The following is a 17,895-nucleotide window of genomic DNA, read 5'->3' as shown; positions in this document are numbered from 1 at the left end:
AGAAGGCACAGGCAGGGAAATGAATTGTGGAAAAAAGCCATTGTGGTTGGTGTAGAGGAGGTGGCTGAAGCAGGAATGAGGCAGGGTGGAAGATTGGATAGTTCAAATAAGTTTTAAATTGGGATGAAGGACACTGGTGAGAGCTGTGTTACTGCTGCTTTTAGGATGAAGTCCTGACGTGATCAGACTGCCACACTGATGTTGTTTTGGTCTTCCAACTGGATTTTGTTTCCTTTGTCCATCTGATCTCCTCACTCCTCTTCCATCTCCTAGTTTGATCATACTGCAGGCACCTCTGCACAACTACAGTGATGTTTCCCTCATTGTTTCCAAAGATTCCTTTAGCAATCTTTTCTCCTCTTCTTTGCACAGCCCATGGCAACAAGTGGAGAGCTTATTGCCCTTGTCTCATTTGATTCAAAAGAACTAGCCTTTGATTTACTGGCAGTGCGGTTTGTACAATCAGCCGTCTCACCAGAATATTTGGCAGGAGTTCTGTTTTCAGAGTGAATGTTAGTGAAAATTTTCTGTCTGAAAAAATTGTTCAAGTTTAACCATTTTAAGTAAGAGGTGCAGAATTTCAGAAGCCAAGAGCTATGATTTAGTTGTTCTATCCTGCATGTTATCAAAATAAACAATTCTACACTGGCTGCGGGAAAATAAATTTTTAATGTTGCTCTCCTCGATATTTTTAAAAACTGAGAACGTTTAATATATTAGCTAGAGCTTACCTAGTACTACGTCATGAAAATGCTTTGAGTTGTGGCTTTCTGGTAGCTTTCAAGAATGCTAATCATTGAGCTCAGAAGAAGATAAAGCATACAGGGAGGGTGTCGAGGCTCCTTCCTTGGAGGTCTTCAAGACCCGCCTGGATACGTTCCTATGTGACCTGATCTAGGTGAACCTGCTTCTGCAGGGGGGTTGGCCTAGATGATCTCTAAAGGTCCCTTCCAACCCCTACTGTACTACGATTCTATGATATAAATACAGATGCTGTGAAGGTGGTTAACAGAGATGATGTTGGAATTGGAGCAATCTTTTAGGTGTCAAAATCGCTAGCTCTCACTACAGAGGTAGTTCAGTCAGGTGACCAAGCTAGCGGTGACAATATAATTTAAACGTGTAAATATGAAGTGCAAAGAGGTAGAACATGAGAAGACAAGTCTATGTTATGAAAATACCTATTGCTTCTTCAATTCTGAAGACCTTCTAGCAGCACAGCACCATTTTATAAATGGAGAAGTTCAGTAGTCTCAAAGTACAGAACACAATAATACAGACATCTCTGTTCAGTACAAACTGTGGCTAGACTTGTCTTTTCAGCTGTTTTTCTTCTCTGCAACCTTTCTGATTAAAGAAGGGGTGGGAAGAGATATGTAATGGCCCAGCGATTGCCAAAGAAATCTTTAAAAATATTTTGTTACTGCTCTCTTTGTAAGTGCTTTCTTGTGAAGTTCTCTCTGCTGCTAAGAGTTCATTCAATTTCACTTGATTAGTGTCAGTCAGAGGGAAGAAATCGAAAACAGTCTGTTGCAGTATTATCCAGGAGGCTGCATAACATAGCGATGGATTTTTTTTGTGGTGAGGAAGGAAGGGTTAACTCTGTTCGTTATGCTCCTTGTCACGCTGCAGGAAAGGGGCAATATTACCCAAGTTGTGAATGTTTGAACATGAAAAACATTTTGGTGGTACACCACTGTGTCACAGCTCAAGCTTCCAGTTGTAGAAATGTGCGCCCCAGGTTCCTCATGTGGTTTGTGATGTAAATTTCCTTAATGACTGTAGAATTTGATGCTGAAGTTTCAAGAGTCAAGCCCGAAGGCGCAGCGCAGGATGAGGTCCTTGTGCTGGGCGTTCTGTAACAAGTAGTTTACTCTCTCAGCTTCAGAATGCTCAGTCTTCAATAACAGTTTAAAATGTGAGATGGAGTTAAAGGAGGCCTTTTCCTTTAGATTCATCCAAAAATTCTGATAATATCAGTGACAGCCAGGCTTTGCTTTAATTTTGTGGTTTAAAAATATCGTTATGAAATATGCAATCCTATGTGATAATTTCCACGCAAAATCTGAGGGTGTTGGTGTTGATAAAGACTACTTTTTAATGAGATGCCAAACAGACCTGTAATTCCGGGAGAGAACCTGTATTTTTGAAGCAGCAGCATGTCACAGGATGTTTCATCTGTTACAGAGAAGCAACTGAACAGTAATTATATCTGAGGAGGAGCTGAAAAACTTCTTCAGACATTTGTGTTCTTTGATGCTTAAATAGTCTTTGTTTTTTTAATGTTCTGTGTAGAATTTTAAAGAAAAGTCTGAAATTTTTGAAGAGTCTGTTAGGAAGTAACCAATTTTCATTTTGTAGGGTTTTTTTAACACCTTTTTTGAACTTATGCCCCTACTTCTAGGTACAGGAACAAACAGTTGGTGAAAGAGTTACTTAGTAGGCTGAACTGAGACGTGAACCAAAAGGGTGTCTGCCTTTGCTGTAGCCTTCCTTGGTTTTTTTCCAGACATTGAGTGAGATCTGTAGTTTTCTCACAGACTGCACTGACACCAAACCCTTCTTGAGTTTTGCTGTCAGTAAGTTGTTAGTTGTGTGTGTTCCCAGAAGCCTGGTCTGTCAGCAGAGCTTGTCAGAGTCTGTTGCAGCTTTTTGGAAAATATCTCCTGAAGTACCAGGGACAAGACGTGGAAGACACGTGTCATTGACTTAGAGTGAGGGAGATACTGTATTAATGCAGGAAACCACTTGAGAGTTTTGTTTTCTCTGATGTAAATCTTTGGTTATTTTAGATACAAAAGTCTGTAAGGGGAGGGGGAAAAGCCTTCACAAAACCAACTTTGTTGTGGCTATTTTTATCTATGAGGGTTTCCCCGCCACTTGAAAAGTTCCTACTTAGGAGCTGCATGAATATTAGGATGACAATCAGATAAGGAGGGAAGGCTTTTCGTTTAAAGTGAGATAAAACAAAATGCCACCAAAAAAAGCTGAAAGAATGGGAAGAAACTGGAAACAATTGCAGTATCTCCCTGTCTTTATTCACCAAAGCCAGGAACAGAAACAAACTGAGGTAAGGAACAGTGTTACTAAAGGATTGAATTCTGGAGAAAGTGAGAAACTGATGAGATCTTCTGTTTGCATATATATAAGGTGGAAACAACCTGGAGTCACTCACTGCCTAAGCATGGCATGCTTACTGGCATTGGATACATTTTTGGCAATTGTTGCTTTTCCTTTGCTCATGCCTGTAATACTTTAAAAGCAAAATGTTCTACCTCTGCGTTTCACAGTGTCTTCCATCAGAACCTGTGCTCTTTGTATTGACTTGCAGCCCAGTTGCTTCCTTTACTGCCACTCTATATGCAGAGTGATGGAAGACATGGTAATTGGGCAGCCAACTTGGACAGAAAGGATCAGTGTTTGAATACTGTTAAATAAAGAGAGAACATGTTTTGAGAACACCATGGTGTTCCTGGGATCATAAAAGGACATGCTAGGTACAGTTTTTGCTGCTTAATGGAAGGGTTTCAAATGCTTAGTGCGTTAGAGTGAAACTGTTAGCAGATGACTTTCGGGTTGCACAAACTAAATACTGAATGAGAGAATGTTTTCAAGTTTCTCTCTTTTTCAGTGTTTCTCCAAGAGGGCATGGAAAACCAGGTGTTTCCTGACTTGCGTGGGACTACTCAAAAGTTTTCTACTGCTTGGCTTGTTAAGAGTCATACAGAGGAGAAGGCTGTGTTGTAGTATGGAGGGGAAAAAAGTGCTGGGTGAAAGGGAGGTATAAAGGACTCGAGAAAAGACAGTTGTGTGGTGTTTCAGGGTTTCTTCTCCACTGACAGATGTTACTGCTCTACTGATAAGAATATAGAAACTGGGTGGGAGTCGGAAATATAAACTTTCTCATGTTTTCCTTAGGGCTTGTTGCTGTGGGAGAGAAGGCACAAAAGAGATCTGGACATTATGTTGTGATGAAGGATCTTTCAGGTGAGATTATTACTTGTCTGAAAAGGAGAAATCATTTAAGACGATCGCTTTTGATAGCAACGTTGACATTTCAAATACGTTTTGTCTTAAAGGTAAACATCCAGTGTCCGCGTTGATGGAGATCTGCAACAAAAGAAGATGGACACCACCTGAGTTTGTGTTGGTGGATGATAGTGGGCCTGATCATCGCAAACATTTTATCTTTAAGGTGTGTTTGAAGTTCCTTGTTTGCTATTGGTGACGTACGTGCATGTTGATGTTAGTATGCAAACGTCTAAGCCGTGTCAGGGGTTGTCGAGGACATCTAAGCGGTGTCTTGGTGCTAAAATTTCAAAGCCCCATTTCTGTAACAGCCAGATCAGATCCCTGAAGCACATTAATTTGTAAATCTACCAAGAAACACACTATTGCACTTCTTACTGTTAACCTGCTGCAGGGTGTCGTATTCTCGCTGTTTTCTTACTGGTGTGCTGTAAAGTCTTACTGTTGCAAAGGTAGTGAGCGAGGTGTAGTTATCTTTGCCCTTGAATCACCTTGCGACGTGGGCTTGCTTTTTCACGTAGTAGCACTTAGTGTTTAGAAGCAATTGTGCTTGAAGACTAAGCGTGGATTTCATCATTCCCCTTTAGGAGGCTACCTAGAGGGCATGCTTAAGAGAGGCACTTTCTAACGCTTCGGTTTTTTTCTTCCCCGTCTCCTGTAACCAGGTGAGAGTCAATGGAAATGAATACAGGCCTACTTTCGCCAGCCTTAATAAGAAGCACGCTAAAGCCACAGCAGCAACCGCAGCTCTCCAAGCGATGGGACTTGTACCAAAGGAAAGCATGGTCAATACCACCATGTTTAGGAGTGCCTCACACCGCTAGATATTGGTTTTATATTGACATTATTTCAGATAATTTTACTCTGCACAAAAAAAAAATGGTATTTGCCCTTTCATGTTGTAAATACATTGGCAATTCCCACGTTGTAAAAACTGTACAGACACCTTCAGGTTTTTCTTTTGTACCATCAAAATGTATTTAAATCATACTTAGTTTTTGGTATGTTTATATTGTTTACATTAGTGATGTAATTATTTCTTAAATGACTAAATCAGACGACAGACTCTGGAGGCATCAGTAATCTAGGCCCTCGTTTCGAACCCATGCGATTTCTCTTCAATACGGAATGTTAACACGTTTCATACCGTTTTGTACTACGCTGCAGTTTTCCCCTCTCCCGGCAAAGCTCCTCGTGCCCTTTGGCCAGCAGCTTGCCCTCGGCCTGGCCGGAGCCGGCGGGTGCTGCGAGCCCAGCCGGGGGGCCCATTGACAGCAGCAGCCCTGACCACACACTGCACCGCCACCGGCCGGACGGCCCGTGCTCCGGGACATACCTGATCAGGCAAAAGACTCGCTCTCCAAGGGACGGCAGAAAGTCCAGCGATGGAACCGAAGAGGCTCGCGACCGTGAAGGTGACTCTCCCTGCATGTTCTGAGAAGGGAGGTGATGGAATTGTCTGTTCCAAACAAATTAACACACTGCCTGATGTTGATTGTATTAATTTGTGGTTAATGTGAATTTTAAACTCTTTAACAAATCTACAACTGGATTTGGGGGAGGGAGGGAGGGGATAGAATGATGCTTAAATTGTTGTACCCAACTTGGTCAATAAAGCAGCACAAGTTCATAATCTTAATCACTGGTCAGTAAACGATAATTAAAGCATATGCCAAAACAACTTTGTGAACCAACGCACAGGACAAAAGTATAAAAGTACGCTTTGCGGAGGTTATTAGCAACTCTTAGGGCTTCAGGATCACTTCTAGCCATTTTTGGTTCCTTTGGACTGTTACCACATTAACTCCTTGGGCTTGATTTTTTTCTATAATGGTACTCTGCCCTCCAGGAGACAGCCTGATCCAGACTTTTGGCAGTTTGACAAGGGACAGGACGTAGACAGCTTTTCCTTTTTCTTTTTTTCTTTTTTGTCTCTAATTTAAGAAGTATTAGTACTTTAGCTGCGTGCACTTTGGATTGGAAAGGGCATTGTACACCTCTTGACAGATGTGTCTCTCTTAAGAGGAGATAGCCAGGATTTGCAGCCTGTGGTAGTTCAGGTGCTTATTTCAGAAGTCTTGTTTGAGGTCTCTTTGTATTGCACCTACTGACCAGAGCTTTTCCTGGATCAGGGACAAAATACAGTGTTCGTAGGCAGTGAGGTTGTGCTTCAGCCTAAAGTGAATGAGCTTTCCAATGGCAGTAAACCCACGGAGGTAAGGCATTACCGATACCTCCTCTTCCACAAAATAAGGTGACTTGCGTGCATTGTCAGCCGTTAATGGAACAAGGTGTCTTTGCCCTAAAGGGGCAAGGGTCAATGTCTCATGTTGTGTACAGCAGAGAAATAGTATTTGGTTTTCCACCACACACTTTTGAGAAATAAAGCCCCTTATTAGTCTGTCAAAGCGCTCTGGAAATGCTGAAGTTAATCTTGATTGTCATGGACGTAGTTATTTTTAATTAAACTTTTTTTCCCTTTGGCTTCTCGCCTTCGATCTCTGACTAAATATTTGAAGATCTCCTCGCCTCCTTGGCTGAACCACGCGGAAGGTGTGTATGAAAACCCACAAGTAAACGTGGTGGTACAGCAGTGGAAAGATCTACTGTGGGAGAACTGGGCGTTGTATCTTGTCTTGGCTGAAGTCTGGCTTTTTGATGTAAAAGTAATTAACTGGGGATGTGGGAGCAGCTCCTGATCAGACTGCTCTTTAAATATCTGGTTTGATAGAGCTAAAACGTCAGAGATGTCGGTCATTCCGTTTAGTCTGTGGCGTCCACTGATTTTACAGCTCTGCGGTATCAAATCTGGGAACAGACAGTCTCTTGTACCTGTTAACTTTGTGTTCTTCCTTTGGTCTGTATTCCCCGTGTGTAATGCAAAGATACGTGTTGTCTGACGGCAGCAAGGAGCAGCTGGATTCAGTCCCACTGAAGACTCCATTTAGAAAATAACTATTTAGGCAAGTTGTGGATTTCATGCCTTAAAGATGTGGTACTGTGTGTGGATTTAACGTTTGGTCTTAAGGAAGGCATACAAAAAAAACCATCCCAAGGTCTGTAATGCCCTAATTATGACACTTTTTGATTTGGAGGTTTCTGTTTTAGTTTTGTTCCTTGTTTGTTTAGACTGATATATGAATCTAAAGCTAGTGCAGCGACGTGCTTCTGTTAAATTTGTACATTTGAATTGGTTTTGAGTGTCCTTTGCATGCAGGAATAGATAAGTAGTGATACATTAAAAAGAACAACTAGGAAACACTCTCTTGGAAGCTGGTTATTTTATGCAGCACTTGAGCTGTGGTGGCCGATCTGTGACCCCTGCTGATGGAAGACGTCATTTATTTGGCTGTTAAATTTCCTTCCTTTTGCTGCAGAACCATTTTCCTAGATGTAATCTCCATGAAAGTGCTTCTGACTTCCCTGTGGCGAGAAGCATTTTGAAACAGGTGCCCAAGAACTTGTAGCTGGCCTTCATCAGAACCATTTCCTGGCAGTCTTCTGATGCGTGGTTTTTACAGGGCTATAGGACCGGAGGAGCGGGAGGGTGAAGTTCGTGTGCCTTGGGAAGACTGGAATTGCCTCTGAAAGTGCAAAACCTACCTGAAGTCTTAATCAACTGCTCATCCTCAGCTCTTCCAAACAGATCATAGTTGTGATAAAAATCCACCCGTTTGGGTGAGCAGTTAAAAGGAAGAAACCTTCCAGCTGAAAGATGGCAGTGTTCACCTAGAGTGTGCTGAGGGGAGCAGAGTGGGCAGCTGTGGCTGCTGCCGGGAAAGCCTGTTGCAGCTCAGGGTGCTTCAGCAACAGCACTGGATCCCAGAGCTGGGAGGTGCGGGCTGCCATTAAAGGCAGAGCCTGTGACAGTTTGTAGTGCCAGGTGGAGGTACAGCCCAGGTGACAGGCCAAAGCATGGGATAAAGAATGTGAAAGGGCCCGCTTCTTCACTACACCCGTGTAACTGCAATTGCAGTGTTTTTTAAATGCAAACAATCAAGGTTAGTGTCTCTCAGTACCTCTCACCGTTAGATGGGAAAATACAACTTAGAGCTGAAATTAATCAAGAGTAATAATTCTGTTTCTGAGAAACAGGCTCAAGCCCACATACCGAAATGGTTATTGGCTTGATGAAAATCAGAGCGACTCGCTCCGGGAACAATCTCTGGGAAGATGCTGCCTGTTTGAGAAGTGGGCAAAGGGCTCTGAGGGCCTGAGCAGGCTGGGCCCTGCCTGTGGCAGCAGGAGAAGCTGCACACCCACACCAGAAAGGCTGTGGCTGTCAGAACCACCATTAGTGACTGGCTAATGACCACCTGGGCTGGCAGTTAACAGCAGAGGCTGTGACTGATGGGGGCAGGAAAGCCAGAGAAGGGCATTGGGTTAATTCTTAAAACAGGACTGGAAAGGAAAGTGTATTTAAGGCAGCAGCAGCAGTCTTCTGCTACTCCCCACTGTGCTATGAGCACTAGCTTTTCACTCAGTATCTCATCTAAGGGGAAAAGTTGAGTAATTTGTTTCTATAGTCTAACCTTTAACATTCTGTGAAGTGTAAAGATTGATTTAAACCAGACTGTACTATCCTGCACTCTCCCTGAAGCAGAGTATTTGACATCATCAATATATTTAATATTTGAAGGTGCCTTTTTCCAGAAGGGACTTTTCCCTTTATCTGGGTTTCCCCTGTGTATTGTTCAGTGTAGCACTGGGCTGACAGCATCAGGGTAGTTACTGAGATGTAACAACTGCAAACAGAAACTGTTCCAGTGTAACTGTATACACGCTGTCCTCTTGGGGAAGGAGGTTGCAGGCCTCAGATGGCAGTATAAAATAACGGGAAGGCCCAGGCAGCTTTTGTCCTGCCTTAGTCTGCAGAAACTTCTGTCTGTGCCCATGTTTTTAAGTTCCCAGGTTGTTTCCTCGAGTAAGACCCGGCTGCAGTCTAAAGTTACTGTTCCAGAATCACAGACACAGAGTTGCGCAGGGAAGACAAGGGCAGCTGAGCACAGGAGGCGAGTTTCATTTTCTGTGCCAACACTTGTTGAATCAGTGAACTTGCTGGAGTGCAGAAGTGTGAGGGTGTTCTAGATCTTGCTCTTCAGCCTCAGCATTCTCTGAAGGAATTTGAAAAGTGACATACACCCACAAACATAACAGCTTTGACCCCCCTGAAGTGAAAGAGACTGCATTAAACCTGTTACGAAGGCTCTACTCTAGCTGTGAACACCCCTGCTCACCACCTGCTGCCCCTCTTTTCTGTCTTCCAGCAGGGAGCACAACTATTTTATACCTTCAACTTCTGATTTAGCTCATAGTTTGTACAAAGGGATTCCTAAAAGTCTTGCTCCTTTTAACCTAATTGTGGGACTGGGAATACCAGACAGCTCTGCTGAGTAGTTTCTGAGGACTCAACTTTTTAATCTGATTCACCTGCAGTGAGTTATGTCCATCTTGACTCTCATCTGGCTTTGTGAGCTCAGAGCTTGACTGAACCGAGAGGGGCAATGTCTCTGAGTGCAGCAGTCACATCTGTGTAAGCACTTTGGAGAAAGGGTTTTGCTAAGAATTCCACACCTGCAAAATGGCTGCACGTTACCCCTCAGAGCAGGAGCAGAAATTGTGTACTTCAGAATTTGCACGTGCATGAAAAATACAGACCTTCCAGATCCAATTCAGACCAATAAACCAGAGAGATAATTGTGTTTTATCAGTTTTATTAAAAAAGGGCTTTCTAAAATGCAAAAGGAGAGGTTCAGGGCCTTTTCATTTGTTTCCCTTAGAAGTCCTTTAAAGTGTTTTACGATGGGTGAGGTGCAAGAGTTGCCTGTGATGTGCAAGGAGCGCGTATCCCTCCGGCTACTGTGCGGGGGCTGCCTGCATAGAGCCCAGAACTGTCCAGCCGCTGCAGAGGAGGGTGCGTGCTTGGCCCTTGAAGGGGTCAAGCAGCCCTGGCAGAGCAGCCCTAGGCCTTCCAGCTGTAGGCATAATCCTTCATTTCCAAGAAGTGGATGGAAGACTTGCCCAGTGTTGGATGCTGACACAGCTGATCCAAAGTCCGAGGGTGCAGGCCACACTTAAGAAGATCTTTGTGTACAGTTTCCTGCAGAAATTCAGATGAAGAGAGAAATGGAATTAGGCTTTCTTGTTTCTAACGCGTGCAGTTCTTCGTGTGTTTCTCTGGGGAAAACTCTGGAAAAGCAACTTTTCTGATGATTCCATTTCTGAGGGACTGAGAGCCTTGGGGACTGGTGGGTGGTGATCACAAGTCACTGGCTGTAAACCCATGGATTACAGGAAAAAAACCCACTAGGTGTTACTCCCTGTCCCACAGTTTGTAACGAAGCTCCTGTCCCTGTTGGGTTGCTTACCTGCTCCTGGGCAGGGCTGGCTGTGTCTAGGCTGCTGTTGAACACGGCAGTGGGCTGGTGCGTGTAGCAGATGGCAGTGAAGGCCCCACACTGCGCGGCGCTGAGCAGGGCAGTGAGGGTGTGCAGGCAGTGCGGCAGCACCGGGCCCGACACCTCCAGGCTGCAGACGTTTGTGTACGCCGCCTGCACCATGGCTTTCCCTGTTATGCTTCGAGCCTGAAGGCAAGACCAAGGGGGATGAGTTATTGACACATCAAATCAAGTCCCCATTTCCATTGAATACTGCAGTACCACAGTCCCATTGGAAGTTCGTGAGACTTCATACTGTCAACTTCCCGTACAATACACACGTATGAGCCAGCAGTGTGCCCTCATGGCCGAGAAGGCCAATGGCATTCTGATGCATCAAGAAGAGTGTGGCCAGCAGATCGAGGGAGGTTCTTCTCCCTCTCTACTCTGCCCTGGTGAGGTCTCATCTGGAGTCCTGTGTCCAGTTCTGGGCTCCTCAGCTCAAGAGGGACAGGGAAGTGCTGGAGAGAGTCCAGCACTGGGCCACCAAGATGATCAGGGGACTGGAACATCTTCCTTATGAGGAAAGGCTGCAGAAACTGGGGCTGTTTAGTCTGGAGGAGACTGACGGGGGATGTCATTAATATTTACAAATATCTAAATGGTGGGTGTCAGGAGGTTGGGAACATCTCTTTTTTCTGTTGTATCCAGTGACAGGACAAGGGGCAATGGGATGAAGTTGGAACACAAAAAGTTCCATTTAAACATAAGGAAAACCTATTTCACTGTTCAGGTGAGGGAGCCCTGGCACAGGCTGCCCAAGGAGGGTGTGGAGTCTCCTTCTCTGGAGGTCTTCAAGACCCACCTGGACATGTTCCTACGCAACCTGATCTAGGTGAACCTGCTTCTGCAGGGAGAGGTTGGACTAGATGATCTCTAAAGGTCCCTTCCAACCTCTACCATTCTATGAATCTATGATTCAGGATGGCTTTACTGTCTTTCTACCAGCTCGTAAAGCATGTCAACAGTGCTGGGCAGGAGTGTGGGATAATGTTAAGAAAGTTAACAAGAGCAGGACAGCACTAACTACTCTGTTGGAAGACTGTGCTACCTGCATTAACAGCCCACAGCCTCTAGTAGCCACTCTCTCCTCAGAGCAGCAGATGGTAAGCTGTGGTTCAAGGCCTCCCTCACTGCAAGCAGCCTTGAGTTGGAGACCCCATAAGATCTCAGGAGATTAAGAACCATATTAGTTTCTGAGAAGGTTGATTTAACCTTTTATTTATCAGACGCAAAGAATGGAAATACTGGGATTTCAGTTTAGGAGCAGAGACCTACATGGCTAGAGGTGATTTAGGAGGCCATCCATGTTGCAGTCAAAATGCTACCTGGGGCTGTAGCAACAGAAAGTGCTCTGCAGTATCAGAGGGAAACTGTACAAAGTCAGTGTCTACTCTACCAGGGGAAGAGACAACTTTACTTTCTTTATCAGAGGACAGAGAGGGGTGTGTCACTTACTTTGAGTGTTTGCATTGTTCCACCTCTGAAGGCGACAGGGGACAGCAAAGTTGGCGGAAGCCCTGCTTGTGGACCTGACGCAGCCACCAGGCTCTTGCAGTTGATCAAGAAGTTGAGCAAGGTGAACGTGTTTGTTCCTTTCACTAAGGCAAGGGATTCAGGTCTGTGATCCATCTGCACCTCGTGCTTCTCCTTTCGGCTGTGTGGACTGGAGTCAAAGGAAAGCCACGAGGATGTGAAGAGCTTCAATGCACCGAAGGAAGAAGCGCAGCTGTGCAACTCCAGCAGAACCCACCTCCCCTTCCCTCCTCTGACTGCTCAAGTCATTTAAACAAACCAAACCAAACCAACACACCAAGCTTGACAAAGATTCCAATTTGTTCTTCAAATATTAAGCAGCACCTGAAACAAGACTTCTGCTGCTGTTATTCAAAACCTCAGGCACTCCAAGTACAAGTGGAACCAAAGGAAAAGGGAGCTAATCTATCAGCCCTTATGAAGCATGTATATGATTTCAGCAACAGCTGTTCTGGTCTACAGCTGCGTCCCTACTAAGCCCCAGCACTGCAAAACATTAAGCTGAGCCTACATGAACAGACATACATCCTGTTCTTCAGAAAAACCCAAACCAGTTAATGAGTCTTTCCAGTGAACCTGTTCATGAGATGACATCCACTGTGACCTAATGGATCTTATAAAGTTACACTAACCATTCACAATGGCTTTTCATTCAACAAGAGAAGCATCTAGAAATACTTGTCACAAGGAAGCTCAAGAAGCCATGCAGAGTCCCTTCATATGCAGTAACGTGAGGATTAACCTTCAGAAAGAATTTCTCAAAAGCTTTCATAAAACTTGAATCTATCCCACAAAAACATAACACTCTCAGAGTTTTCCTGTGACATGTCTTGACGCATGAAGAAAGGATACAGTTTAATAGAAATAGCATCTGGTTTCTTAACCTTGTCTTGGACACCCATCTCCTCAAGCCAAGAGAAACTTTCATCGTCATCATCATCACTTGGAGCTGCTTCCCTGGGAAACACAGAGGCAGCGTTAGGAGGACAATGCTTCCCACCAGGGTTTTACAAGTGGAAGGTGCAGGAGTCTGTAGATGCACTTGAAATCTAACACTGCAGAACACTCATTACATACCCTCCATCTTCCGTGCTGCTGCCCACTTCGAGACTGCTGGTAACTTCCATTTCCAAACTGACCTCGGAGTTTTTCTGTTTTCTGGTTTTACTTTCTTCTACCAAAGGTAATGAAAATTCTATGCCTTGAAGAGGGGGGGAAAGCAAGCAATGAGTGGACCTGTAACACAGATCATGGGCTTCACTCAAACTCAAATCATGGTTGGACTGGTTTACCTTCATTTCTCATGGCTTCCCTTAACCCTCGAGTTGTGGGAGAAATGGCAGCGGTGATAACGTCGCTTCCCGCGAGCCCAGCTGCGCGGAACAGGATGGTGAACTGGTAGGTACAGACGTAGAAATAGGGACACAGCTTGGCTTTGAGCAGGTTGTACAGGGATGTAAAGCTGACAGACCTGCAAATTAGAAGAAATCACTTCTGTAAAATGATAGCATCATTATGGTTGAAAAAGACCTTTAAGATCAACGAGTCCAACCACTAACTGCCAAGCCCGTCACCAAACTATGTCCCTCAGCACCTCATCTACATAGCCTTTAAGTATGTCCAGGGATGGTGACTCCACCACCTCCCTGGGCAGCCTGTGCCAGTGTCTAACAACCCTCTCAGAAAAAAAGTTCTTCCTAATCACCAATCTAAACCCCCCTGGCACAACTTAAGCCCATTTCATCTTGTTCTGTCACCCATTACTGGAGAGAAGAGACCGACCCCCACCTCACTACAACTCCCTTTCAAGTAATTTTAGAGAGTGATCATGTCTCTCCTCAGCTTCCTCTAGGCTAAACATCCACGGTCCTGCTGGTCACACTATTTCTGATACAGGCCAGGATGCCACTGGGCTTCTTGGCCACCTGAGCACACTGCTGGCTCATGTTCAGCCATTGCCAACCAGCACGCCCAGATCATTGCTCTCTAGACAGTTTTCCAGTCACATGTCTGCAGTGCAGGACCTGGCACTTGGCCTTGTTTAACCTCATGCTATTGGCCTTGGTCCATCTCTCCAGCCTGTCCAGGTCCCTCTAAAGAACCTTCCTGCTCTCAAGCAGATCTACACACCCACCCATCATCAGAAAACTTACTGAGGGTACATTCAGTCCCCTCATCCAGATTATTGATAAAGATGTTAAACAAAACAGGCTCCAGCCCTGAGGGACACCACTGGTGATCAGCTGCCAACTGGTCCACCACTCTCTGGGCCTGGCCATCAAGGCAATTTTCCACCCAACAAAGAGTATGTCCATTAGCTGAGGTTAATTCTTAGCTATTGACACAGCAAATTGGATTAGGCTGGCTGTGACTGATGTGTACTCTGCACAAGTTTGAGAGCACACTGAACCATTAGCCAGACTTTCAGACGTGCTCAGTGTCCAGGAAACCCTCTGAAATGCAGCCTGTTGAAGAGTAGTATAGGTCTTCCAGCATACTTGCTGTTGAGCTTGTGGTTTGAAACAGCCTAGGGGTGAGTGCTGTGCTTTTCCTGCGTCTCTGCTTCCTAGCACAAGGGTTTGCATGAACCACCTCAAAGGCAACCTGACAGCAGGATTTACGGAATTCTCTCTGAATCAGTAACTAGGATTGGAGAGAGGCATTTGACACAAGAAGGTAGCTTTAGTCTTATATTTCCTCAATCTGGTCCTCAAAATAATAAGCATTCTAGATTAAAAAAAAAAAGGATGAAGGTGGATAAAAGTTCCATTTAAACATAAGAAAAAACTATTTCACTGTTCAGGTGAGGGAGCAGTGGCACAGGCTGCCCAGGGGGGTTGTGGAGTCTCCTTCCTTGGAGGTCTTCAAGACCCGCCTGGACATGTTCCTATCCAACCTGATCTAGGTGACCCTGCTCCTGCAGAGGGATTGGACTAGATGATCTCTAAAGGTCCCTTCCAACCCCTACCATTCTATGATTATGTGAAAGAATTAAATTAAATTAAATTAATTAAATCCCATTGTCTTATTCTACTAAACACAACAGTTGTTTGGTTCCGCTTACCAGTCGCTCATTAGCACTTGTTGCAAGGCCTCATCCTGTGACCAGGGACTCGCCTTTCCAGCCATTTTCCTGTCTGCTCCAATGCGGGGGAAGAGCTGCAGCCACGGCAGTGAAGGGTGCAGCCAATAAACGAGGCTTTGCTGAAAGGCGCAACGCAGTTCTGTCGACAGTTTTGGTTCCTAGACATCAAAAAGTGTTTTGTGAGGACAGTAATACTTTACTGAGTGCAGCATTACAAGCAATGGGGTAAAAAATACCACATTAAATAGGAAAAGAAGTAAAATCCCAGGCTTGTAAATAAGCCAGAGTGAAGAAAGATGGCCAGCAACTTGCAACTGCTCCATGGCTGATGTTAAATACCCACTGTTTGCTGCTGTAGGTAGAAACCATGGATGGAATTGGGTTACTTGTCTAACCAAATGCAAACCAAACCAAACCAAAATCAGGTACACTCTCCTTCCTAAAGCTGGAGCTTCAAGCTACCCTCCAAGGCGTTACCTGTAAGCTCTGTGGCAAGTTTGTTTCTGTAGCTCTACAATGCTGAGCAAATCCTTGAGCTTCCTCTTGCGCTTTTAAGTGTTCTGCCCAAGTAAAGGGTTGGGAAGACATAAATAGAAGACGTGTTTTAATACTCCAGTCTGCGGGAAATTCGTGTCTTGGTGAGGAGGGAACTTCGGGCACAGCAGCAGGTACACAAAGGTCCTTACGAAACAGAAATAGCATCAGTTAACGCACAGAAAATGTAAAGAAACCCCCCACTACTTTGTGGCTATCTATCTATATTTTAGCATGGTGGATCTGCTCCTGTGTTAATATACCCTTCCTGGCAGCCAGACCAGATCCTGGATGACAGCTATTACCTTTAACTTTTTGAGGTTAGTAGCCTATGAAGAGACAAACCTGTCACCTCCTGCATGTTTTTGTCCGACTCAGTTCAACAGCACAAATGCCTAGCTTGTTTTGACCCTAAGAAAGTACTTGCATGAAGTTCAGAAACCCCTACCATTCTATGGTTCTATACTTAAAAAAGCTTTCGTGGACAGATTTCTTGGATTCCAAGTTACAGAGTTTGACTGTACACAAGCTAACCAAAGGCACAAAGTTTAAATTCAACTGATTCAGCCAGTAAGTCAGGTGCTTCCTAGAAGATGCAAAAAAACACAACAAAAAAACCCCACTGGGGAGTTCTAGGACAGATTTTTTTTCTCTTTTGAGAAGTTTTTCCATTCTGCTAAGTTAGTTGGAACACAAGCTTCTGAAAATGTAACGACATCTGCTTGAAACTCTCTCAAGGACTCGTTTCAGGTCCTCTCTCTTTCCTACATGCCCCGTGAAGCTGTTTGTTCCCTTTCTGTAGCTGAATAAAGGACTGCAGGGGATGTATTACGTTGAAGAACATTCTTATTTCAAAAAAAGCATTAGAGTAAGAAACAGAAGAATTACAGCAAATACCGTAATAAAACTGGAAGAAGACAACAACCTCTGTCAGCTAGAACTACAACCGCAGCAACATCAGGCAGAAGGCTAGCTTTTAAAAGATCTTCAGTATAACTGCCAATTTAAGAAATTTTCTTGTACACTACCATTTTAACACATCATTTTAAATAGAGATGGACCACTGAGTATTAAACCATTTAAAACATTATTTCTCTGGGAGCGGCAAACAGCTAAAACCGTTTCAGAAGCAGTACGGGCTGTTTCGTACGCGGGTTAGGGAGAAGATGTCAGTTCTTTCAGAAGGCTCTGCCCTCCTGGCGGGTTTTTCTTCACAATCAGGCTCTAAAAGCTGAATAAGATAATAGAGTGAGATGCTACACAAAACAAGTACGAGAATAATAATTACCAACGATACCCCGGCAGTGAAATTGCAAGAGTGATACTAAGCACATACGTGGTGCAAATATCTCCGCTATGGTGTGACCAAAAGGCGCCTACGCAGCGAAGGGCAACAGTCGGGTTTCGCTCCACGGCCAAAGCCAGAGCAAGCCCCGAGCTCGGGAGCTGCTTTTTCAGGGGCGGCGGGCTCCGGGTCGGGGCTGAGGACGATGGCTGCCGCCGCCAGCGCGGAGGCCCCTCCTCACCCCACGGGGCCCTCGCTATTTCCCCCTCTTGCCCCTCTGGACCCGCTGCCTCACATCACAGGGCGGAGAAGCGCGGCGGGCTGGCGCGGCCGAGGCTCAGCCCTACCTGCCACAAGGCCGCTGCTGGAAGGGCCCCTCCCGGCGACGTCGGTATCGGTGGCGGCCGTGCGGGCTCCCGCGGCTGGGCCGTGCCGGCCGCCCGCGGCGCGTTGTCCAGGCTGGAGAAGGGGTTGCGGCGGGTGGGCGCGGAGGGGGCCCGAGGGGGCGCGTCGCGGGGCCGAGGAGCGGCTTCAGCGGCCGCCTCGCTCCTCCGCAGCCGTTTGCGTTTCAGCCGCAACATCGCCGGCGGCTTCTTGAAGCCGGGCGAGTAGCCGGGCACGGTGGGGGCGGCCATGGCCGGGCGGCACCGCGCGGCGCAGAGCTGAGCTGAGCCGAGCCGAGCTGCGGGCGGGAGCCGCTGTCTGCGCTTGGCGCCAAAAGGGCGAGCCCCGCCCCGTGGCGGCGCTGAGGGAGCGCCGCCGCCATATCTACCGGCCCCGCGGCACACGGGCTGTGCGGGGACGTGCCGGGCCAGCGCCTCCGCCACCGCTCCCCGCACCGCAGCGAGCTGGGAAACAAACACGGCCGTACTGCTGAAAACCGTACAGGGTTCCTGAATGCACAATGAAGCCAGATGAACTTCTCCAAGCAGGTGACAGGGACATCTGCACGTGGCTGCGCTGGGACAAAAGTCACCTGTGGAGATACT

The 17,895-nt window shown here is 45.8% G+C and overlaps 2 protein-coding genes across 3 annotated transcripts in view; one reads left to right on the top strand and one right to left on the bottom strand.

Annotated features, from left to right (window-relative positions):
• SON (SON DNA and RNA binding protein) overlaps positions 1–5,019 on the top strand; it is a 43,659-nt gene extending 38,640 nt beyond the window's left edge. For both annotated transcript variants that reach the window (XM_062001523.1, XM_062001531.1), the window contains exons 10-12: positions 3,919–3,987; positions 4,080–4,195; positions 4,695–5,019. In XM_062001523.1, the coding sequence (XP_061857507.1) occupies positions 3,919–3,987; positions 4,080–4,195; positions 4,695–4,853 (344 nt within the window). In that variant the 3' untranslated portion in view covers positions 4,854–5,019. The remainder of the gene's footprint in view (positions 1–3,918; positions 3,988–4,079; positions 4,196–4,694) is intronic.
• Positions 5,020–9,736: 4,717 nt separating this feature from the next.
• Positions 9,737–17,892, bottom strand: DONSON (DNA replication fork stabilization factor DONSON). The gene is made up of 10 exons (XM_062001458.1): positions 17,254–17,892; positions 16,772–16,852; positions 15,565–15,768; positions 15,067–15,245; positions 13,295–13,473; positions 13,080–13,203; positions 12,855–12,959; positions 11,925–12,123; positions 10,398–10,613; positions 9,737–10,129 (listed from the first exon to the last, which is right to left on the bottom strand). Exons 1-10 carry the CDS (start codon positions 17,539–17,541, stop codon positions 9,992–9,994), a joined length of 1,713 nt encoding a protein of 570 aa, XP_061857442.1. The 5' UTR covers positions 17,542–17,892; the 3' UTR covers positions 9,737–9,991.
• Positions 17,893–17,895: the final 3 nt, after the last annotated feature.

The sequence above is a fragment of the Colius striatus genome, chromosome 1, assembly GCF_028858725.1.
Source record: "Colius striatus isolate bColStr4 chromosome 1, bColStr4.1.hap1, whole genome shotgun sequence".
NCBI classification, from domain to species: Eukaryota; Metazoa; Chordata; class Aves; order Coliiformes; family Coliidae; genus Colius; species Colius striatus.
The sequence above is the reverse complement of the archived record's forward strand: the minus strand, read 5'-3'. Positions and strand labels throughout refer to the sequence as shown.